This window comes from Diaporthe batatas (genome assembly GCF_019321695.1).
Source record: "Diaporthe batatas strain CRI 302-4 chromosome Unknown Contig00005, whole genome shotgun sequence".
Lineage (NCBI taxonomy): Eukaryota > Fungi > Ascomycota > Sordariomycetes > Diaporthales > Diaporthaceae > Diaporthe > Diaporthe batatas.
In genome coordinates, this window is record NW_025408552.1 from 938,396 (window position 1) to 961,087 (window position 22,692).

General features: G+C 54.7%; 6 protein-coding genes across 6 annotated transcripts; 3 read left to right on the forward strand and 3 right to left on the reverse strand.

The window, feature by feature from the left end:
• Positions 1 to 100: 100 nt before the first annotated feature.
• On the reverse strand, positions 101 to 2,998 carry KVR01_005390 (UTP glucose-1-phosphate uridylyltransferase). Its single transcript, XM_044788142.1, has 4 exons — positions 2,828 to 2,998; positions 2,124 to 2,413; positions 1,744 to 1,839; positions 101 to 1,685 (listed from the first exon to the last, which is right to left on the reverse strand). The coding sequence occupies exons 2-4, from the start codon at positions 2,238 to 2,240 to the stop codon at positions 318 to 320; spliced, it is 1,581 nt and encodes a 526-aa protein (XP_044645835.1). The 5' UTR covers positions 2,241 to 2,413; positions 2,828 to 2,998; the 3' UTR covers positions 101 to 317.
• Positions 2,999 to 8,136: 5,138 nt separating this feature from the next.
• On the reverse strand, positions 8,137 to 10,992 carry KVR01_005431 (uncharacterized protein). Its single transcript, XM_044792933.1, has 2 exons — positions 10,004 to 10,992; positions 8,137 to 9,921 (listed from the first exon to the last, which is right to left on the reverse strand). Exons 1-2 carry the CDS (start codon positions 10,688 to 10,690, stop codon positions 9,694 to 9,696), a joined length of 915 nt encoding a protein of 304 aa, XP_044645876.1. The 5' UTR covers positions 10,691 to 10,992; the 3' UTR covers positions 8,137 to 9,693.
• KVR01_005417 (uncharacterized protein) lies at positions 8,869 to 9,631 on the forward strand (the record flags this gene model as incomplete). Its single annotated transcript, XM_044791597.1, has 2 exons — positions 8,869 to 9,387; positions 9,443 to 9,631. 2 exons carry the CDS (start codon positions 8,869 to 8,871, stop codon positions 9,629 to 9,631), a joined length of 708 nt encoding a protein of 235 aa, XP_044645862.1.
• Positions 10,993 to 11,001: 9 nt separating the features above from the next.
• KVR01_005078 (uncharacterized protein) lies at positions 11,002 to 14,328 on the forward strand. The gene is made up of 5 exons (XM_044790630.1): positions 11,002 to 12,533; positions 12,595 to 13,203; positions 13,271 to 13,708; positions 13,766 to 13,824; positions 13,891 to 14,328. The coding sequence occupies exons 1-5, from the start codon at positions 12,386 to 12,388 to the stop codon at positions 14,083 to 14,085; spliced, it is 1,449 nt and encodes a 482-aa protein (XP_044645523.1). The 5' UTR covers positions 11,002 to 12,385; the 3' UTR covers positions 14,086 to 14,328.
• Positions 14,329 to 14,978: 650 nt separating this feature from the next.
• Positions 14,979 to 18,966, reverse strand: KVR01_005604 (uncharacterized protein). The gene is made up of 2 exons (XM_044786283.1): positions 15,516 to 18,966; positions 14,979 to 15,454 (listed from the first exon to the last, which is right to left on the reverse strand). Exons 1-2 carry the CDS (start codon positions 18,269 to 18,271, stop codon positions 15,124 to 15,126), a joined length of 3,087 nt encoding a protein of 1,028 aa, XP_044646049.1. The 5' UTR covers positions 18,272 to 18,966; the 3' UTR covers positions 14,979 to 15,123.
• Positions 18,967 to 19,648: 682 nt separating this feature from the next.
• KVR01_005020 (condensin subunit BRN1) lies at positions 19,649 to 22,491 on the forward strand (the record flags this gene model as incomplete). Its single annotated transcript, XM_044793219.1, has 4 exons — positions 19,649 to 19,752; positions 19,822 to 20,470; positions 20,540 to 22,162; positions 22,222 to 22,491. 4 exons carry the CDS (start codon positions 19,649 to 19,651, stop codon positions 22,489 to 22,491), a joined length of 2,646 nt encoding a protein of 881 aa, XP_044645465.1.
• Between the last annotated feature and the right edge of the window lie 201 nt (positions 22,492 to 22,692).

Here is a 22,692-nt window from a genome sequence, read left to right on the forward strand (position 1 = left end):
AGCAATCCAACCAGGCTTTGGTCTTGATCCTTGACTTCTTGAAAGTCATGTCTTTGCCATTTTAGTTCACAGTGGTAGCGATGGGCACATGAAGCTATTTAACTTTCTTGAATTAGGAGCTCTTTTGTACTACTGTTTAAAAAAGGATAATGCTGCGCAGCAGAGAAACTCCATCTCGCACTATGAATCCCTGTTTTATTCCACCGGCGAAGCAAAATAGTCCAGCCAGGAAGAAGGAAGGCCCAAATGCAATTAGGCATCACAAATGCGAACGACAGGACACAGGCAGCCTGACACAAAGCAGAACAGAGAGCAGCTTAATGCTCGAGCAGGCGCAAGCTACCCTGGACGACGACGTTCTCCAGGATGGATCCTGGGGGGATGTCGATAGTGCTGCCCTCAGTGGCAACAATAATAACGGTGCCCTTGAGCGTAACGCCACGACCCAGGTTGACGGCACCGGTGATAGTCAGGTGGTCCAGCTCGATGATCCTGGGGATGGAGGGAATGTGCTTCTGGAAGTCGGAGACCTTCTTGAAGTCGGAGCCCAGCTTGATCAGGGGCGCGTCGCCGAAGCGGCTGGCGCTCATTTGCAGCTGGCCGTGCTTAACGGCGTACAGGTCGGACTTGACCAGCATCAGGTCGGAGCAAGTCTTGACGGGCAGGAAACGGCGGCGGGGCACGTTGACACCGTGGGCGTTGCCAAAGTGGCGGATAGCGGCGCCGACGGCAGTCTCGAGCTGGACGATGCTGATGTCGCTCTCGCCCTTCTTGTCGCCGGGGATGGACTTGCCGTTGGGGATGATTTCCATCTCGAGCTCGTTGTTCTCGACAACGCGCTTGATGGCCTTGATGTTCATCCAGATGTTGTTGGTGTTGAAGTACTTGAACTTCTTGATGGACTTGAACTCGTTGACGTGCTCCTTGGGGACCTGGGCGATCTCCAGCAGGCGCACAGAGCCCTCGTAGTCAATGATGGTACCACCCTTGACGTCAGCCTTGGTCTTGTTGGTCAACTCCATGATGTACTCGGACTTGCTCTCGAACATGTGCTGCAGGATGCGCAGGTCGACGACAGCGCCCAGGTTGTCGACGTTGGACAGGAAGATGACCTCGATTCCGCGCTCAATAAGCTTGTCGAGGATTCCGGAGTTGTACAGGGACTCGAAGACGTCACCGTGTCCGGGAGGGTACCACTCGTTAATAGGAGAGTCAAAGCTCTTGGGCACGGGCAGCAGGGAGTCCTTGTGGATTCTGGGGTATCGGGACTGGTTGAATGTGAGGATGTCGACATTGTGACCCTCATACTTCTTGATAATGGCGGCGGTGTCGTCGTTGGTGTTGAACGAGTTCATCAGGATGAAAGGCACGTTGGTGCCGTATGTGCGGTTCAGGTACTCGACCTGACGGACCGAGAGGTCCAGGAAGGACATGCCGTCACGGACCTCAATGACGGACTTGGGACCAACACAACCCATAGAGGTACCCAGACCACCGTTCAGCTTGAGGACAGCAAGCTTGTTGAGGAACTCGACTGAGTCGGTGTTAGCCAGAGCCTCGTAGTCGACCACCTGGCCCTCGGCGGGGGGCGCAATGCGGTCCCAGTCGACAGCGTTGCCCTTGGCCTTGTCGTTGAGGTAACGGCGGAACAGGGAGAAGAAGTTGTCCATCTCGGTCTCGAACAGCTGTAAAACGGGTTAGTTTTCAAAAAACTTGGTCCCCTGGGGTATCATGCCTGCTCACCTTCTTCTCCTCGGGGTCCTTGACGGTCTCGCTGAGGCCGGTCAGCGCATTGCGCATCTGTGCCGCAGCAATGTTGGTGGAGGTGTTCTCGAAAGCCTGTTTGATTCCGTTAGTCTCATTCTTTTACCAGCGCGGAACTGGATGCAGAGAAGCCCAGCCACAGCCTCGTTTTGGGGAAAGTGTATGGGTTTAGCTAGATATGGTGGAGCGCCCTTGGCGCGGGACGATGATGGGGGCATTTAGCTGAAAGAGCGGTGGGGCTTGGCGAATGCCTGCATCTGAATGGTGCGAGAGAGACTTCAAAATGAAGAAGAAAGGCTGTTTCATGGGCACTGTGGATTGGAAGAGGAGGAGTGCTAAGATCTGCATAAAGTACTAACCATGTGGGATCGAGTCTTGCCATGGTGCTTGCCGGCAAACTCAGTCTCGTCGCCGTTGCCAGTGGCATTGCCTGGCTTGAGGTGAGAGGGCAGAGCACTCTTGATTGCTGAGGCCATCTTGATTGGTTTCTGCTGAGGAAGTGGTTCTGATCTGGGGGAAGGAAGGGCGGGCTGTCTCGAAATCACCAGATGTTGGTGGAAGGATCGAGGCGGTTGTTTTTGGGAGGGAGCGACGTGTTGATATCGAAAGTTAAATGGCGGGGAAGCTCCGAAGATGACCCTCGAAGTCTCTGTGACAGAAGAAATGATTAGCGTGGGTTGACGTAATTTGGAGATTGCCCCCTTTGCAGTGCCTACTGCTGTAGGCGCTGCTCATGCTGTGCTTCTGCCGCCTGCCATTGCTTGTCACTGCCCTCCACGTTGCCGCCATGTTGCCGCTAGACATTGTAGCTCACAGGCAGCCAATCTTAAGATTGGCTTGCCCGCCGCGGCCGGAAAGGTGGACACTCCCAATGTAAGGGGGCGCCCGCCATATTCCGTCTGGATCATGGGGCAGATAAGCTCGGAGCAGTGTCTCTGAAGCAAGAACTGTCTGTGAGGCTAGGGCACAGGCTGGCAGCAGTGGCAGGACGGACAGCTTGTGAGGTAGCAAGCATGGCATGACGGTGAGGCGTTGTTTGGGGCCGTGGTGTGGTTGGACTTACATGTCTACACTCGGGGGAGTCTGGGTATCTCGACTGACAGTTCTAAGGAGGACTTGCAGGCCAAGGACAAGGAGGAAAAGAAGAGGACAACAACAGGCCGGCAGAGGTGGACGACGTGGACAAGGACAACTTTAAAGATGAATTCCCAGTGGGTCCCTCTGGTGCTCTGGTCCAGGGGTCGGGCAAAGAAAGGAGGCAGCTCTGCTGAGATTCAATTATACATAATAGTACATGCTCTAGTACCTGTGTATGGACAAGCTGGGCAAGCCACACTGTCGTCCCTCCCGGTCCTTTGTTGGTGCTGTGGTGGGGAAGCGGTCAAGTACTGTTAGTGCACAATGTATCCTGTGGCGGACACGACCCAATGGACCATGGGCCGTGATGGAGGGGGGCAGGCAGGGGGGTAGGTGTTCTCGTCCTCCCTGCCTCTCACCCAGGCTCCTTTTCTCGCTGCTTGTAAACAAGCTTTGGGGGACTTCAATGGAGGGGATGCCTGTCAAATTCCCATCCAGCAGGCCGATCATTGACCAGAACAACTACCCCGGGTCCTGGCCTTGCAAGACTTCCCATCCTCTGGCAGACCAAGCTGCTGTTCCGTTCAACTCTTATCGGCTCTTTCCCCCCCACGAAAAACCACGACGTGACATTGGAGATGGTTGAGGGGGCGAAAACGGCGAAGCTTTTAGCGTTGCTGTCATTAAGTCTTCCCAACACTGGCACTTGGCTGCAACCACACACTCCCAGAAGCTATCCCAATTTTTCGCTCATTTTGCCTTCCCTCCAAGGCGGGCTTACCGATGGGGAGGGGGGGTTAGCCGTCCACACTTAAAGTAGCCCTGGCAGCAGGGTCGGGTGGCTTCGTCCAGATGGGCGAGAATCTTACGGGACGATGATCGTCGCCAGGCTGCAAGAGGTCAATCCTGTGGCCATGGCCAGACGACTCTATCGATCCTCTGCGGAGGTGATCCATCTGGCCCATCGTCGGACTTTTGAGTATTGACAAGGCAGATCCCAAAGATCCCAAATGGCATGAGACGACGCTGGCGGAGCTTTGCTCTCGTCCGAGATGTTTCGAACAAGAATCAACGACAAAGACATGCGTGCGCTGCACACGGGAGGCGAGTACATCTTTCACTAACGCTTCGCTGATCAACACCTGGCAGCTTGAAGCGTCGCCCGATTGGGACCCCCCATGCTGTCCAACGGGAGCTAAAAACAACCTTGGAGCATGTCGAGGGGGCCACGATGCCCGACAAGGGCGCCCGGTGGGTGGGCTGGGTGGGACAGGGAAATTTAGGCGACTCATTCGTCTTGTTGGAGTGCAGCGGACAAGCAGAGCAGCAGGGTCTCGTACACGGTAATCATCACAAAAGTCAAGCCCCCTCTGTTGTCACAGTGACGATACCGCCAGGCTCACAGGTTCACAGGCTCCCAGGTTCCCAGGAAATGAGCATCCATTGTAAATAGGCAGCCTGTCCTGGCTGTCCCGGTAACAGCCACTCTCGCACGCAGCCCGGGCATCGTTAAATTTGGGACGCTGCAAATGGGGCTATGACGGGTGCTCGGTCGGGTTAGGCGCCACTTGTGCGCAGGGCCCCTGGGCCCCCAGACCCCTCGGGAAGCTCCAACCAAGCAGGCGGATCCGAACCCAATCGGCTGCAGCTGCAACGACCAGAGGGTGGCGTTTGACAACAACAGAGCTCCGGCACGCAAATCCGGTCTTGCTCTGCCAGCCAGGACTCGGTATGCATGCACATCAACAGGTTCTCGTGTTGTTTCGGAGGCGGGCGCGGGCGCGGGCGGCCCGTGGTCGAGCATCGCGATCCACCACGCATTGTTGCATGTATCCATGTGTATGTACTGTAGGTACTACTGCTACTCAGTACAGAGTACTGTGTGTGGCATATGGTCGTGGCAGTGGTCAACTCATGCCCCTGGCCCCTAAAAAGCCCCACGTGGGGAGCCCATGCTTCGCTAGGCCATGCCCACCGGGCCACCACGAAGGGGCGGCCGACCTGCCGACACATCCACGTCCAACTCCCGGACGCAACCAGCGGTGGGCCCCCTTCTAGTCCCCTTCGGCCGGGCAGTTGAGGGTACCATTCCGAGCTGCTTCGCCAACGGTCAATAGCTTCTAGAATGTCTCCATGGACTGGGCCCGCCCCGACAGGGGCCCATCCGTTCTCGTATGAATTAGATTGACCATGCCCAGGAGACAGGAGGGGGTGTGTCACTCCCTCAACGCTACCGTCGGATAACCGTCTCTGACATGACATTGCTAATGCGCCACATTGTGAAGCTGGTAGAAGCTATTCGCTGCGAGGCAAGCTACGGTGGGGTCCAAGTGAGAGCTGGACACGTAGCTTCACAGCTGAGAAGGTGATGCATTGCACTAAGATATGTGAGCACAGACGAAGTCAGCCGCAGTAAGATGGTATGAGATAGGACTAGGAGACCTATTACATGAGGTGAGACAGACCGGATGGAATAATAAACAAGGCGACGAGGAGAGCCTCAGGATGCGTGTGGTGTGGAGCTTCGGCCGCTTTGGGGCTGTAAGTAAGCCACTGACAAGAGCTGTAAGAGCTCAAAAAGCCCGTAATGCAACTGCAATACGCATGGCCACACTGAGATTTGACTATTCCATATCACAAGAGAGATCATTAGCGCTTGTCTACCAGCCTGCCTGCCATCGTTCTGTTCTGCCAAGTGACCAGGGACCTAGGTGGGAAGCCGGGCTGGATTCACCACCCGTGATCACAGTCCTGCAACAAACACGTCGCACATGCAACTTAGAAGATATGCGTCAAGAGGGTATTGAGGTGTCCGGATTGGATCCCAGAGTGGGTGGTCGTGCGGTCCTCACCCCACATTGCCCTGCTGCACATGTGCTCTGTATGGCTTGGATCACCCTTCTGAGTGTTGCCACTTGGGGGAGACCCTGCATCGAAAGATTATGACAGCATACAACTGAAGCGAAGATGTTCAGGCACTGAAGGAGCCCTATTGGGGTTGGCATATACATATGCGCCTATCATGGATAATTTCATTCTGGGTCAACTCGGCATTCACACAGAAAAGGACATTCTGGTTGTTAGCTTGATAACTAGCTCGGGACGCATGAAAGACTGTCCCAAGGACACGATCGATTTTGGCAAGAGACCCCCAGAATATGATGACTTCGAATACTTTCACTGCCCAGGTGGATGTGAAAACTCAAATCCATGAACCCCTCAGAGAGAAGCCGCATCAACGAGAGATATTTGTGGACTTCTACCCCATCAGCCGCTGGATGGGGACCCATGTGAGGATGGCCTCAGTCTCGAGCTCATTCAGACCGATTCAGGCGGGAAGCCCTTTTACATCATCGAGCTCACAGTGTGAGTGTCCCAGGTAGACTCCATGTTGTGGGCTATTTCACTTTCAGAGCTAGTATTCTTTGATGGATCAATCAATACAAGCATTTGGAGCAGGTGACCGACAACTACGGTGTGATTCACAGGTGTAAAGAAGCATCATGACGTTCGTAAGATCAAAAGCGTTCCCGAAGCGATTTTGAATCATTACTAGGTGAATAATCATCACTGGTGTCAGTCATTGCTTGCTGCTTCACATTTCCGGATGCCGTTGCCGTCCTGTAACTACTACTGTCCCTCCCCCAAAGACTGAGAACCGAGACGTGAAATTCCCAACGCTTGGTGTTTTAAGGCCCATGCCTGTCACCAGCGCAGATTTCTTGCACGACTCCATCCATGTCTTTGGGCACAGACCCTACCCAGAAGTGACGCGACCGACTTGTCCCCGAATAAGGGGCACACGGTGTAATCACACAACATTCTGCATGCCACAGGGTAGGAAAGGACGCGTTCTCAGGTTGGTTGCTAGCTGTCTGCGGGAGGAGCTAGGCTGCTGGGCTCCGAAGGAGCCGGAGGTGTGAGAAGAGGGCTCATACTGTGGATACGAGGTGGTCGGAGGAAGAAAACAATAACAATGGAGAGAGACAGGTCTCGAGAAAGTCTTGACCTGGCAAGGCTCAGGGCATTCTGACCCAACTAAAGACGTGTCAGCCTTATTTAATTATGATAATTAAGAACTGAATGTATCAACAATTCTGCATTCTTGAAGCTTTCCTATGTCACAGTACAGGATGGCTTACATGTGAATAAAACAAAAGTGCATGCTGGTACACAAAACATGACGGATATCTTCCTTGACATAGATAACCAAATCACCCACACAATTACAAAACCTTACAAGGTGTTACACCAGAGTCCTTGTGGATTTGCTATGCATGGTCTGTTACTCTGTATAAAGCTGGCCCCTAGAAATATCCACAAGTCTCAAGTGCTCACTGAAAAGAATATTTCTCAAGAGATTGGAGATTATCCTGTCAGAGATGTATTATATGTCTATTACATGTAAGACTATGGGAGGTTTCCCATAGGAGGTTGTCATACAAGGGCGTTGGAAACAGTAATGCCGGGCCGCCCGCATAGAGGACACCCGAGCAGAGTTTGAAACCTTGGAATCATGGATTGCCTAGATACCTTGGTACTTAAATAGTCCTGATCTGCCACATTGAAGATTTGAACACACAAAAACAGTTTTTGAACGGAACCAGTGGTCCTGACTCTATCGCATTATTGATGCAATAGTTTATTCACTTGTATTGCAACTCTTCCAGGCTTCACGTGCCATGAATAGCAGAAGCAATTGCCCAATACGGCTCACAACACCTACATTTGCTGGGAGAGCCACTTCCGATGCTAAACGCTGTTCAAGCAACAGGGCGTCTAGCTGAGCGTTGCAATTCCTCCTCTGTGCAGCGGTAGCCTAGGTAGGGATAGAAAACCCCATGCATGTTCAGCATGTTCACAGTGGTGAAGACGTGGAAGAGATGGACAGAGAAGTGAAACACTGGTGTGTTTACGTAAAGTGTGTGGAGATTTAATAATATAGGATGAGATGAGATTGATGGGGTAAATGAAGTGATATCGTGGGAATGAGATGAGATCTATTAGACCAGGTACTTAAGTAGGTACTTGAGTACCTGTGTAGGACAGACAAGGTGGAATAAATGAGTTTGATTGTAGTACACCAGAAACAGCAAGCAATCAGAGGCCAAGCTCTCGTTCCGCCAAGACCCAGCCCAGTGCGAGACTTCCCGCAAGCCCCCTCTAGAGCCTCCCAAAACTGCTTGGCCGCCGCCGTTGAGTGGTACTGACCTCTGTCTGCTGCAGTGTGTCCACCCCCACGGTACCTGGGCACAAAGCACTACTGCAGGCCATTTTACAGGGGGGCAGGTTGGCGCAGTTGTCTCTCAACACCATCCAAAACCGCACATGCACGATACGGTGATGTTTCGTGAAACTTCATATCCTGTGCTGATAGCTACCTGATAGCAGGCCAACCAGCCAGCCAGCCCATCGGGTTTCTCGCCCCTCCACCCACCCACCAGCTGCCGGGTCTCCCCAGGCAACCGGGCAGGTATCGTTGGGTGATCGGCAAGCCAATAATGCAAACCGCTTTGCTGTCCACGTCCCATGCGTAATCTCTGGGCCGCTCGTCTCGTTGTCCTTCCACACCGATGCTCCTCCACCACGTGGGGAACCATTCTCTTTCGAACCTAATCCTCCCTTTTCCCTTCCCCTTCGTCCTATGCTAGGTGAATGAACAATCAGTTACCTATCTCCCGCAGCCCAGGTTGGCAAGTGCCTCTTTCCACGTCCGGGCGAGTTTCGCGGGGGCCGACGCCCCCTTTTGACATGACCGCTTTGTTTTGGGTAACGAGGCTGCTCCGTGGCAGCACTCCGCACAATCACCTCGAGTGATATTCCGCATTCACTGACTTGATCACCCTGCCCATTTACTGTTGTCGGAGCACGTTGGTTCAGGGCAAACAATAAGGGGCAGTCGGGCCAAGACACAACTTGCTTATCTCTACAGGTTGAGAATTATCTCCTTCCATTACTATCCCTACCTGCGGAGACCGCTTTGTTTGAGAATTTCTTCAAGAGACAGCCCCCATCTCATATCCCACAATGGGTAGCTACTCACACCCTGAACAGCTGCCTTACTGGCAAGTCAACATCGCACCAGAGGACCGCGAGGATGAATGTCCAGAATTCCTGCGTGGTGCCAGCAACAAGGATGTCCGCATCATCGGAACACCCGACGATGAGTATCGCGTGCAAACCTGGCCACAGGTGGTGGATATCATTCGTACGGGAAGGCTTGCTGATTTCCAAAGATGGCCATCTGACCTGCGAAAATATCGCAAGTACACCTGGCAGCTGAAGCGCGACCACGGAAGTGTCATGAACTTCATGTTGAGAAAGAGGCTGCGCTGGAGCGAGCCAGTCACGCCCCTGGGAAGCAAGCTATTCGAATGCCAGGATGACTTCAAAATTCTGATGAACGACTGGCCCTATGGACTCGATAAACGTATCGTTCATCTGGTGGTCTGGACCAAGTTTGACTTGCCTGACGACCACAAAACTGAGGCCGAGATAGAGGCCTTCGTGGACAAGACTTTCTCGCCCGGTGTGTGCCAAAACAAGGTCAGTGATGCTGTGCCTCTGGCGGGAGAAGAGCACGAGCTGACATAGACCATAGCGCATATGGTTCAAGAACCCGCCGAGCCTCAAGTCGATCCATGCCGTGGAGCACTTTCATGTCATGCTGTTCAACCCCGATCCGGACTTTGTGCAGCGAGTCACTAAAGGTGACATCCCTCGCTGTCAGAGAGGCATGCCGACGAGCGATGAGGGAGATGAATATGATTCGCCCGGTCGGGTGGGGTGATGCGATTTTGGCCTGCTTAGAATCATGGGCTGGCCCCATCAGGCTTTTGGTACACTTCCAGTCTAGCGGTGTGACCTGGTGCCGTTCATGACCGCTGCTGAAGCTCGGACTTCAACGACCGGGCAATCGGCAAAGGGAACGGCGGTGGGCTTCTCCATGCTGACCTTCACCTGCCAGCCCTCCTCGCCGGTGAAGAGCTCGTCAGGCTTGGGCTTGAAGTCTCTCACGATGGTGCTTGTCAGGTGGGCACCAAGAGCCTCTAGCGTCTCAAAAGAAGACTTCTCCAGTGACTAGAAGACGGTCAACATGAGGAGTAATTTCCATAGAGGGCACACAGTCGAAGACTTGGACAGAAAGAGGAGGGTACAGTACCTGGACTACAATCTTCTCCAGCTCGCAGTAGATGTCTGGATAATAATCAAGCTTGTCGACTTCCACGTCGACGACCACAAACTGCTTGGCCTGCCTCTCGTTGTTGTTGACCCCCACCAGAGTAGGCACCCTGATCCTGTGAAGCTTGAGGCAGAGACCGTACATGGACAGGGCGGAGGGCCCAACGGAGAAGGGAGCATAGACGTTGGAGGCAGTCAAGCTGACGGCCTCACCCAAGAGCGAGGCCTTGGGCAAGGAGACGGTCAATGAGATGAACCTGAGGCGGGAGCGGTCCAGAAGGGGGGCAGCCTCCGGCTCGGCATCTGTCCCGTCGATATTACGGCCGGTGAGGACGATCCAGATCATCTCGAGCAGGACGCGCAGGTCGATGTTGGGGGCGCCCTCGAGGGAGGCGTGGTCGTTGGAGCGGTCGGCGCAGGCCAGGATCAGCTTGCTCAGCTCGCCGTAGTGGACCGTGTCGCCGCTGGTGACATTGTCGGCGGCCACGGCGGCGCCAAAGGGGCGGGTGAAGTGCAGCTCGGCGGACACGAGCAGAGGCTGCTGCAGTTTGGCGCGGCCCCAGGCGTCCTGCGGCCCCACGACGGTGGTCTGGAGGTTGCGCACGCGCACAACGGCCAGTGGCTCACCGGCGGCGTGGCGGACCGTCCAAGAGGAGCGGAGGCTCATGATGTGGATGAGGGAGGGCGAAGTGGGTTGAGGTTGAGGTGGGCGATGTGGCGCTCCGCGAGCGAGAACCAATCCGGGGCAAGGCGCTTACGAACGCGGGAGCCTTGAACCTGGAACAGCCTCGGTCAACCGCGACGGACAATACATACAATCCTGCCAATATGGGCGGAAAGACTATGTTTCTTCCAAGACGGCTGAATGTCGATCTCAGAGGAGGCTGGTGACCCGTGAGTGTGCTGGTGCTGGCCAGGGATGGCAGGATGGATCGATGATCCTTGAGATGCTCCTGGCTCAGGGTTCAGGGGTGAGTGGGGACCTGCCTGGTGTATGTAGGGTGCGCATTGGCCAAATCGCTTGTCTCCTGCTCAGGAACCTCTCAGGCTGTCAGGCTGTCAGGGACGCTTTTTCCACGCGCAGGTAATTTTCCCGGAGGCGAGGATCATTTCCCATTTCATATTTCCCCAGGGTTTGCTCAACGATACAAACTCGTGGATTTCCACGGTCATCCAGCAGCCTCGCAAATGATCACCTCCGGCTCGCATTGCCCGGTGTGCCGTGCCACCTCGGGCTAATAAGGAGTCCTATTTGCTTCACCGTGCCACCGACAAGATGCATACCTGCGTCTCGAGACATGTACGCGGCCGCTGCCAAGCGGGGCAGCAAACCAGCCAGCACAGGCACACTGTGGTGAAATGCTGCATCCTTGGCAGACACAAACATTCAGTCTCGAACGGTCTTGAGCCTCTTCATCTATCACGCTGGGCACAGTGCTTAGCAGCAGATCACCAAGAGGCCCAGAAGCTGATCTCGTTGCAAAAATCTTCACTCATGGGCAGCCGCTGGGCAGCTCGGCAGGCAGCTCGGCACAGGTCTTGGTGACTACAAGCTCATCAATATCAAGGCTTGTCTCAGAGACATTGTGGCGTGTTGCATGGCGCCGGCAGACCCCAGATTTTATCGACTGGGGATTTGCGGGACGACAGGCCCATCCCATGCACGAGACCACCGACATGCGAGTGTTTCCTCTTTAGCCTGGCCTTGGCGGACGGCTACTGACGTTTCAAGTGGGCACTGCGCGGTAATGGGCACTCGACCTATTCGGGCAATGTTTATATGGCGGATGACTTCTCGGTCCTATGCCTCCGAGCCGCTTAATCTATCTCGCCTTGGACTCCCAGGCCCTACTCATATGATCGGCAATGCATGCGCCCTCGAGGGACTCTCCCTCCAATCGCAATCGTCCCAGCTCCTCCATCCGGCCAAACCCACGCAGAGTCTCATTCCACTGCCATATGGATCGTTTACCACTGCAATTTGCGCCAGGCTGTCCCTCATGGGATGTCACCCACTAGCCGCCTACCTGGGCCTTAATACTTCCCAGCCGGTGGGGGCCTCGCTGCTGCTACCGCGTCTTCGGCGTCATCGTGGGCAAGTCGCGGGCCACGGGAGACCATGCATCCTCGCGCCGGCCAACGGCTGTGGCTGCGCTTTCTCCACATCCTCGACGACCTCCTCGACGGGGTAGCTTTCCGTTACTTGCGGGGATCGACAGCTGACAGAGTTGGCTGGGCAGTTTAACCTTCGGAACAGAAGGGCCATGAGCCGGTTCAACCTCGAGGGAAAGGGGTCGACGGGGGTGTGGTCGCCAGCTGCTCACAGCTATATAAGAAGGGCATCATAGCTTTGAGTTTGGATATGTTGGTTGTTGGCACATCACCAGTCCACTCCCTGAGCTTCTTCTCTTGTTCAATTCTCTGTGTGCTTCGCTTCCACCGTCGTTACATCACGATGTATCGATCAGCTGCGGCTCTCTCCTTTGCCTCGGTCGTCCTCGGCCAGCAAGGTAAGCCACCCACAAATAACCACCGAATTGGCCCTCTGAGACATATACTGATTTCCAACAGCTGGCACCAACACGCCTGAGGTTCACCCTTCTCTGCCCATCTCAACCTGTACTGAGTCTGGCTGCACCACGGAGGACACCACTGCCGTACTTGACGCCAACTGGCGATGGGCTCACAGCCTCGAGGGCTACACCAACTGCTACACAGGCAACAAATGGGACGCAACCCTGTGCCCTGATGGAGCGACATGTGCAAAGAACTGCGCGATTGATGGTGCTGACTACGAGGCCACCTATGGGATCACCACCCCGGAGTCCGGTGCCCTTAAGCTGTCTTTCGTCAAGACGAACAGCAACGGCAAGAACGTCGGTTCCCGTATGTACCTGCTCGAGTCTGAGACCGAGTACAAGATGTTCAACCTGCTGAACAAGGAGTTCACCTTCGACGTTGACGTGTCAAACCTGCCTTGCGGGCTCAACGGTGCTGTCTACTTCGCTCAGATGTCCGCCGATGGTGGTCTGTCTGCGTACGAGACCAACAAGGCCGGCGCCAAGTACGGAACAGGCTACTGTGATGCCCAGTGCCCCCAGGATGTCAAGTTCATCAACGGCGAGGCCAATAGCCAGGGATGGAACGGAACCGATGAGAACTCGGGCACAGGCCAATACGGTAAGCAGATATGACCCTGCCCCCTCAACCCCCCCGGACTCTCCTGATGGCTGACCCGAATACACAGGTTCGTGCTGCCCCGAGATGGATATCTGGGAGGCCAACCTCGTCTCAACTGCATATACCCCCCACCCGTGCTCTGTCGACGGGCAAACGAGGTGCGAGAGCGAGGTGGACTGCGGCGCAGGTGACAACCGGTATGCCGGTGTGTGTGACAAGGATGGTTGCGACTTCAACTCTTTCCGTATGGGCGACGAGACCTTCTACGGCACGGGCCTGACCGTCGATACGTCTAAGCCAATCACCGTCGTTACTCAATTCATCACTGATGACGGCACCGACGCCGGCACCCTGGCCGATATCAAGCGATTCTACGTCCAGGACGGCAAGACCATTCCCAACTCGATGTCGAGCATTGCCGGAGTCGACCCAACTAACTCGATCACGGACGGATTCTGCAAAGCTCAGAAGACCGCCTTCGGAGACAACAACTACTTCGCCGAAAGTACGTACAAATCTCCCCTTTAAAGATCTGATGTAGGTCGCTAACACATACTTTTAGAGGGAGGTCTGGCCAAGATGGGTGAGGCTCTTAAGAGCATGGTCCTCGTTCTTTCTATCGTGAGTAACCCCCAAAATCCAGAGTTCTTTCTACTAGTCTCTACAAATGCTAATATAATAACGCAGTGGGACGATCACGCGGTCTCGATGAACTGGCTTGACAGCAGCTACCCCCCTGACAAGAGCGGCCCTGGTGTTGCTCGTGGAACTTGTGACCCAGCCGCCGGCCTGCCCGAGACCGTCGAGGCAGCCCACCCGGACGCCAGCGTTGTGTACAGCAACATCAAGTTCGGCACCCTGAACTCCACCTTCACGGCTTAGAGAGGTTTCAGACTCAATCATGTGAGTGAGCGGAGAAGATGATAGACTCAGCTTCATAGAGATCCGGGTACGGGCGCGCGGAGAAACTTAGAGATATACACGTGGACAAGAGGCTTCTTCTAGAGGAAGGTGATAGACTTGATGTCTCTGCTGCATCTGGACACACTTTTCCTTCTTGTATATAGTTGGACCCTTTTCATTATTCCTGACTGAATATAAAAATGCACATATGCTTTTCTCGAATGACGAGTTCTGCCAGGTGTCCCTGTGGTGGTGATAGTATGTGTAAAGAGGTAACGCCCCGGACTGTCTTGCCCAAAGACAGGACTTATTGCATGAAAGCAATGATGGCGGGCGAAGAAACATTCACCAACCACAATGTGGCTCTTGAGCTCAACAGCCCAGTTGGTGACGTAGGTCATCCGCCAAGCCTTCCTCACGGTCTCCAAGAGACAGCACCTACCTATCTACACACCGTGGGCGAATTCAACGATTGGACACCCTTCTTACAAGTGCTCAAAAAGATACGGTAATAGGTCGGCTAATTGTAAGCCCAAAGCCAACCGTAAGCAAGTCGCTAACTATAAGCGGTTCCAAACTATGAAAAGGCTTCTAATTAGTTAGAACTTCATCAACATATAGGCCTTCATACCTTCCTTCTCTTTAACCACCTAGATATAAAAAATAATATACTAGTAGGAATAAAATATTACTTTTAAAGAAGAAGTTTAAAAGAAGTTTAATATTAAAAAGATATTTATAGAAACTTTATATTAAAATAATTATAATAATATTTTAATTAGTAACCTTTATAATAATAATATTTAAAGTAGTAATACTAACTTTAACTTTAATTATACTCTTTATTTACTTAACTTAAATAGCTTGTAGAGCTGCCTAGATAGTTGTATTTTCGGATATTAGTTATTGTTAAGGCACAGTCTATGGTAGAGCCCAAACCATCACTCAACCCCTTTAATACAACAGAATGAATAAAATACTTATAAATATATCTACTTGTGCTCTTGTTGAACCCCTTCAAGCCACTGCACCCCATATCCCCGTAGCCTCTACAATGACATTGATAATTGTGCTCACAGTCCACAGTGTAATCAAGATGATACCAATCTTCCTGGTCATCATCCACTTATTTGTTGGGACCAAGATGAGGAGCATGACCAGTGTCACCAGTACCGTGAGGGCGGATATGAACAAGGTGCCCGTGACCTCTATATGGTACGATTTATAGTGCAGGGGCTCATCCGGATGTTTCTTGTGATGGTGTTTTGCGCCCTGTATGCTCATGTACGTTCCTCCAAGTCCGATGCCAAGGAGAATATTTAGCATGGGGCCGCCGAAGCAGGCAGATCTGGAGTTTGTCAGCAAATTAAAACATGCAAGATGCAGCCGGCGACGTGAGAGGGACATACAAAGCCATGACAGGATAGCCTAAACGCGCGACAGTGATGTCGGCAACCAGGTCACCGACCGAGTTACCCACGGCGAAGACAGTCAAGCCGAGGATGGCCTCGGACATACCGAGGATGACGCCAGCCGCTTTGAGGACTCCGACGACTTCTTCAGCGATCGTTGAAATCCACGCTATCGAGATGATGAAGCCCAGGAAGCAGAAGAGGAAATGATAGCGTGGCTTCTTGTCCGGGGTAGTGGAAAGAAGTAACACAGCAAGAAGTATGAGCGAAAAGAGGAGGGAATATAGTACCATCTTCACCAAGGTCTTCATCGGTGAATTCATGTACTTAGCCCAGATTATGAACATCGTGAACAGTGGGCCTGTGAATAGCTGAAGCGCAAGGAGCCACCTGTTCCAACCGCCAGGCTCATCATCAAGTGTTGTGGGCTCTGAACCCGGGCCGTCTACCGCAATTGGTGGCACGGTTTGCGCGCTTGACGACGGAGGTCGGAGGCCTGGGAATTCCTGTAGATGTGCTAATTCGGGAGTAACACCAGCACTCAAGGCGTATCTTGAAGCACTTGATGATCGAGACCTCGTGGACCGTGCGCGTCTGCGGTACTCTTGCCACTCAGTTTCTGGCTGTATCGCTGCTTGGTTCTCGACAGAGATAGCAGGAGGATTAAGACCCAGACCACTGGGGGTCTGGGCCGACGAGACACCGGCCTCCGCGGGCAGATCGTCGCAGTGATCTTCGGTCTCAACCACTGGGAGCGTAGCCACCAGAAAGAAGACTGTCGGTGTCGAGAAGACGCTGAACAACTTATCCCAGATGCTCTTCTCTCGCCAACCCTGCAGAGTCGGCAACATGGTTCGCCAGAGAACATGCGGGGGTGGCAACACGTTGTAAGGCCACCATCTAACAGGCCTTGGCGATTCAGGAAGATCAAGGCCCGGGATATGGTCATCTTCCAGTGTCGGATGTGGCAGCAACATCGAATGTGGCCGCCCACGCTGGGGAGAACGTCGGCCATCCTGCACGGGCGAGTCGTGATAGCCTGGAAAAGGCGATAAGGAGGGCGAAGATGCTTGACTTGGCCCCAGCTTTGGGCTGGGTATCTGTAAAGAAAGCGCCGGGGTGGATGCCTTCGTCCTCGTGGGTTCTGACTGCTCTGGACCCAGCTCCGGAGACTGCGCGGGTAGCCGCTGGTGAATGTCGGGCGGAGCAAGGCGGCCATCTCTCGTGGTCGTGACTGCAGGGCTGGGCGTTCTTTCCCTTCCGCCATCCCCAGGCGCACGAGGATCCATTGGGACGAGCAGGCTGCCTTCGCGCGTACGTGTAGTTGACATCGATGGACTTCTGGTTGTCGGCCCTTGCGTTGCATGTCCAGGCTGTTGTAGTGTCTCCTCCGACGCCGAGGTGGTTTTGACTAGCGGTGGTGACAGTATATTTTCATTCTGGAAATTACGAGGCGCATCCCCCGAAGACAAGGCTCTGTCCCTTGTCAGTGACGGCTGTGCTGTGGGTGCTGGGTGGTCCTGTGCTCCAAATTGTAGCAAATCCTCTGTGTTCCTTCGAACCAAAATTCCGGCAGAGTTATAGTCAGAATAGCCTCTATTCAGTGGAGCCATGCGCATTTTGCGAGACCTCTGTAAGGAGGACAATATGGACCGGAACTCAAGTGCGCCCACCAAGCTCGGCCTGATAGGCGTGATTGTGGTGTGGCTTCTTCTGCCGCGGGGCCGGTTGACACGCATGCTGCTCGTCATCTCGGAAGCAATGTGCCGCTTCTGCTCGTCGTCGTCGTCATCCTGCGACGACCCGTCCGCGTCGATCCGGGGGCCATTCTCTAAAGCGCTGATGTCTGGTGGGCGGGTGGAGCCCCGGCGTGAACCCACTGTTCCGTCGTCCTCGTCCTCGTCTGGATCATCATGATAGGGCTCGATTTCGTCCCCAACATGGATAGAGGCACCCGAATAGTGGTTGTGGGCAACCACCTGCTTAGCGCGCCGCTTCTGCCTTGATGAGGTGACCAGGTGCCACCCAAACACAAAGCAGACGTAGAAGCCGTAAAAGCCGATCATGAAGGCGCACTCCCACAGATGCATCTTACCATCGGTGAGGAACACCATGGTGAAGCTCACAGCGAGGATAAAGAAGATAATGTCGCGCACGAATGTCTTTCTGCTGACCTTGAACTCGCGGACCAGGGCCATGGAGCCAGCAACAACGGCGGTGATAAAACCAGCGGCGCCAATCAACTCGCCTATGGCCATGCTACCACTGTTAGAGTTCATGGCAGCAAAGGTGCTGAAGACGTCGGGAGACCCATTCCCGAAGGCCAGAAAGGTGACACCAGCCAGGCTCTCGGGCAGGCCGAGGACACTGGCGATGGTGCTGAGGTTGATGCTGAAGAAGTCGCTGGCGGCAATGCCGATGGTGGAGAAGAGTAGGCCGAGCCAGAGAGCCAAAAGAGAAAAGGCAATGGGTTTCACCTTGCCAAGGCTACAATAGTAGAAAGTGAGATAGGAGACCAGGCCAGGCTCGTCGTCGAGGCAATGCGCGCGCACGAAGGCACACTGGTCCTGGGCCTGGTGAACATCGTCGCAGACATCCTCGGCATCCCTTGCAAACAGGCTAGCTGGTGCGGCCGGATCTGGAGTCCAGTCTTTTATGAAGAGGGAGTAGGTGGCCAGCAGGGTCATGAGGAAGACAGTGGCGCATAACGGCCTCGGATTGAGCCGTAGCCGTCCATTCTTTGGTTTCGCCATACTGTTGCCGTCTGACAGGGCGAGCACATGGTGGACCTGGCTGTGAAAGCCGGAATCAGGCCGCCTTGAGCATCCACAGGCGCGCACGCGAGCTCTGGCGATGTTAGGAGGTGGTGGACGTTTCGGATGTAAGCGTCGTTGGAGTAGCGAGGCAAAAAGCTGAGTGGCCTAGGTAGAAGACGAGAGCCCGGCGGCCAGCGAGGTAATCTAACAAATGAACGGATGAACGAGATGGATTCTAGGGGCGATAAATGCAACGGAGCAAGGACGGAGGCCAACCAGTCGGTTGCAGGTGGTTCTGGCGATGCCTAGGGCAGGGAAATGATTGGGCTTGAGTGGTGGTGTCGGTGATGGCGCGGCAGTCCCAAACAGGTAGGTTCCTGGGCCGGCCGAATGCAGTATGTAGCTGTGACTGACGTATGCAGGTGGGATGGGGGTCGGTTTGGGTGGCGGAAGGTCAGCCGCGACGGGATGCAGGTTTGCGGACACACAGTATTAATAACAGCAAGAGGAAGTAGAAGGGGCCGGGGCAAATGGGCGACTATATCTGATTCTGGACAGGACCACAGGACCACAGCACCCAGGGGGTTCAAACGCCATGCTTTCCTCCCAAAGCTTACCGTCTCGGAGTCTCGAGAAGGCCTCTCTTATCTCGCGGGGGAGCGGTGGGCTGTGCTCTCACAGCACCGGCATCAGAATTGGCATCGGCATGGGGAAGCGTGGGACTCGCTAGTAGCAGCACTGCTTGAGACTAAAATATCGATCCGAGCAGGCATTCTGGGCTGGCGGGCAGGCGGGATGACCATCCATCCATCCAACCCCAGAGCCCAGCACTGCGGTACGGGCTGGACAGCACGAAATCCATGACCATGCCATGCAACGGCTGCAAGTGGAGCGTGGTATCGAGCGACTTCCACGCGTGGGTCCGGATTGAAGGGGGACTGTGCAGCTGAGGGCTCCAACCCGCCACCGTCCCAGCGTCCCCGTTTCGAGTTGCACCGTCCAAAGGTGAGGCCTGGCGGGTTTTGGCGGGCCTGGCGGGTCAGGCGGGCAGGGCGGGCAAGGCGGGCTCGCTCTGGGCTGAGGGGAAGCTGCAGCCGAATGGGGCCCCGTCACCATACCCGCGAGCTCGGTTAACATATACGGAGTACACCACTGGCAACGTGCACGGTCCAGGTACTTGGGTACAAAGGCCATGCCCCTCTCTCCTTGCCTTAGGTAAGCCTGGCCTCCGCGGGCCAGACGCGTTTCTCCGACAACAAATCGCTGCAGCTGTTTGAATTCAGACTGCGACCGCCCGGCGGCTCTGGTTGACATCGATCCGACCCCCATCACGTCGACCACCACAGTCGCTACACCCGCGACAACCCCGCGACCATGCCTCGACCTGCTCAGAACCCCCGTGGGAGCAGCGTGAGCCGTGCTGGAAGCAGGGTCACCTCTGGTTCCATGCAGAATTCCCCCTTCAAATCACCCGTCAAGTAAGTCCGCCCATGGTAAACAAACCAGCCGCCGCGCCTCAGGCTCACCGCCAAACCCTTGTAACATAGGATCCCCCTCAACGACGATGCCGAGGAGAAGGCGCGCCGGGCCCACTCGCGCCAGGCACTCCAGGAGGCCCAAGTCAACAAACTGAAGGCCGCTGCCACCACCCCGCTGCGCAAGGCAAGTGTCAACTTGAATGACCTCGAGAACGAGACGCCCGGCTCGCCTCCCCAACGACAAAAGACACCACGCGCCAGGCAGCGGGGCACTCCAGGCGCCAGCGCCAGTGCCGGTGCGGCTGCCGGTGTAGATGACGACGATGTCGTGGTCTCCGGCTCGGCGGTGACGCCTATGAAGCGTTTACCAATATTGGCCAACTTTGAGGAATGGATGAAGATGGCCACCGACAACAAGATCAACGCCACAAACTCGTGGAACTTCGCATTGATTGACTACTTCCACGACATGTCACTGCTGAAGGAGGGCGACGGCGTCAACTTCCAAAAGGCCAGTTGCACATTAGACGGCTGCGTCAAGATTTACACCAGCAGAGTCGACAGCGTTGCTACCGAGACCGGTAAGCTTCTCAGTGGCCTGGCCGACAGTAGGGACAGCAAGAAGAAGAAGGACGATGGCGAGGACGGCGAGGGCGATGAGACCGACGAAGAGGAACTGGATGAAGATGGCAATGTCCGCAAGAAGCCGAAGCGCAAGGTCAGTCGACAAAATCTTCCACATACGACCAGCATCAATCGGGCATGTGCATGACTGACCTCTAAGCAGACTCAGCGATCGTCTGAGGCAACACTGGCGCCATCATTTGCTTCTTTGCAGCTCAAGAAGTTCGAACTGGAGTTTGCAGTCGATCCCTTGTTCAAAAAGGCCTCGGCGGACTTCGACGAAGGTGGAGCAAAGGGCCTGCTGCTAAATCATCTGATGATTGACTCCAAGGGCCGAATCGTCTTCGACAGCAGTGATGACTCGGCGGACTCTTCTGAGACCAAGAAGAAGCGAAAGAGACAGGGTGAGGACGAAGAAGATATCGACGATGACGAAGACGAAGACGACGAGGACGAGGAGGAGTCGGCGGATGCCACCATGAAGACAGTCGAACAACAGGAGGAAGACGAAGATATCGAGATCGATCTGGCCCCTCTTGCGGCACGATTCTTCCCTGATATATCCCGCCTGGATCAGATGGATGTCTGTCCTTCGCTCAAGACGTTCGAGATTGGAGACCCATCCGGGTCGCTGGATATTCCCTTCTTGAAAGCTCCTGATGACTGGCGTGAAGAGCAGGAGAGGGGCGCTGACGAGGCTGGGTATGGCAACAAGACCGGCATGGACCTCGATGACAACGGCCTCGGATTTGACGATGACGAAGGCCTTGGTAATTTTTCCATGGGAGGAGATGTCGCCTTTGGCGAAGGGGGTGAGGCCTGGGCGAAGGAAGCCGCGCTGGAACCGCAAATGCGTGTCTTTGATGCCGGGCTTGGCGACGACGGTGGGGAAGAGGGCGATGGAGATGACATGATGGACAATGACGGGAATGACGACTTCAATGTCTCCTTGATGCATCCGCAGAAACCAGACAGGATGCACGAAGACATTCTGGCATACTTCGACCAAGCACTGCAGAAGAACTGGGCAAGTGCTGAGCACTGGCGAATAAGGAAGATCAAGGATGTCAACAAGCCTGTGCAAACGAAGCAGCGCAAAGAGAAGGAGCCGTTTGAGATCGACTTTATGTCTCCTCTCGATGCTTCTCTTGCCGACACTCTCTACACACAAGCGTCATCCAACGCCACAATATCATTACCAAAGAAGGACTGGAAGTCCAAGACCAGGAACCTCCTCCCTGACGACAAGCATTTCAACTCGAAACAACTCCTCAGCCTCTTCCTCAAGCCCAAAGCCCGTATGGGTCGCCGGCGGAACTTTGGCCGGCGGCATGGGGGATTCGGCAACGCGGACGCCAATGCGAACGTGCCTGAAGGCGAGATGGACGAGGCATTCTGGGCGCGACAGAAAGCGCCTATGCAGAGCATCGAGGACGGTGATCAAGATATGGGGCTTCCACAAGGCGACTACGACGCGAATTTCTTCCAGGACGACGGACTGCCCTTTGCCGGCGGCCTCGATGACGACGATGATATTGACGAGTTTGCCGACGCGCGTGAGCAATTCTCGCCCGAGAGGGCCATGGAGACCATCGGTGCTACGGGCGCTTTCAATGGTCTCACGGTTACTAACCCTGCGGACCTGGCGTTTGGTACTATGCTGGTGACCCAGAACAGGCGGGTGCGGCCCGAGTACGTCAACTACGCACGGGTGGCAAAGAAGGTGGATGTGAGGAGGCTAAAGGAGGAGCTTTGGAAGGGAATGGACATGGAGAAGCTTGACTCGGTAAGTGCCCCATCACGCCGTAAAATTGACTTCAGCACAGTTATTAACACATCGCTCAGGTACCTCCGCCGTCTGCACCAGAGGAGGGCAGCGTGGAGCCTCCGCCACCCTCGGCTGAGAACCCTACGCTAAAGTTCACCGAGGTCATGAACGGCCTGCAAAAGGTCTATTCCAAGCCAGTGATGGATGATATCTCGACCAGTTTCTGTTTTATCTGCCTCTTGCACCTGGCCAACGAGAAGGGCCTGGTCATCGAGAAGACTGATGAGCTGACGGAGCTGGAGATCCGGAAAGACTGGACCGCGCAGGTTGTTGAGGGCGATATCTGACGAGGTTGCTTTGCTTTTTCTGTCAAGGGAAATTCAAAATCAGCGGATGGGGCGAGGCGTCCCCCTCCCAGGCCAGTGTGTATTGGTGGACGGGGACTTTACGTGTACGAGGGCACAAGAATAACTACAGGACGCGCATACACCGCATGAAAAGGAGTGGTGTATAGGATCCGGGATGGCCAGCGTTCGTTCTTTTTCTGG

Bases quoted from the DNA above. Each gene is read 5' to 3' on its own strand.
- KVR01_005390 (XM_044788142.1), bottom strand. From the start codon at position 2,240: ATGGCCTCAGCAATCAAGAGTGCTCTGCCCTCTCACCTCAAGCCAGGC. The intron at 1,840-2,123 runs GTTAGTACTTTA...GGAATCAAACAG, and splicing joins GCAAGACTCGATCCCACATG to GCTTTCGAGAACACCTCCAC. The intron at 1,686-1,743 runs GTGAGCAGGCAT...CCCGTTTTACAG, and splicing joins AGGACCCCGAGGAGAAGAAG to CTGTTCGAGACCGAGATGGA.
- KVR01_005431 (XM_044792933.1), bottom strand. From the start codon at position 10,690: ATGAGCCTCCGCTCCTCTTGGACGGTCCGCCACGCCGCCGGTGAGCCA. The intron at 9,922-10,003 runs GTACTGTACCCT...ACCGTCTTCTAG, and splicing joins TGGAGAAGATTGTAGTCCAG to TCACTGGAGAAGTCTTCTTT.
- KVR01_005078 (XM_044790630.1), top strand. From the start codon at position 12,386: ATGTTGGTTGTTGGCACATCACCAGTCCACTCCCTGAGCTTCTTCTCT. The intron at 13,204-13,270 runs GTAAGCAGATAT...CCGAATACACAG, and splicing joins CTCGGGCACAGGCCAATACG to GTTCGTGCTGCCCCGAGATG. The intron at 13,709-13,765 runs GTACGTACAAAT...ACATACTTTTAG, and splicing joins CAACAACTACTTCGCCGAAA to AGGGAGGTCTGGCCAAGATG.
- KVR01_005604 (XM_044786283.1), bottom strand. From the start codon at position 18,271: ATGGCGAAACCAAAGAATGGACGGCTACGGCTCAATCCGAGGCCGTTA. The intron at 15,455-15,515 runs GTATGTCCCTCT...GACAAACTCCAG, and splicing joins GGCTATCCTGTCATGGCTTT to ATCTGCCTGCTTCGGCGGCC.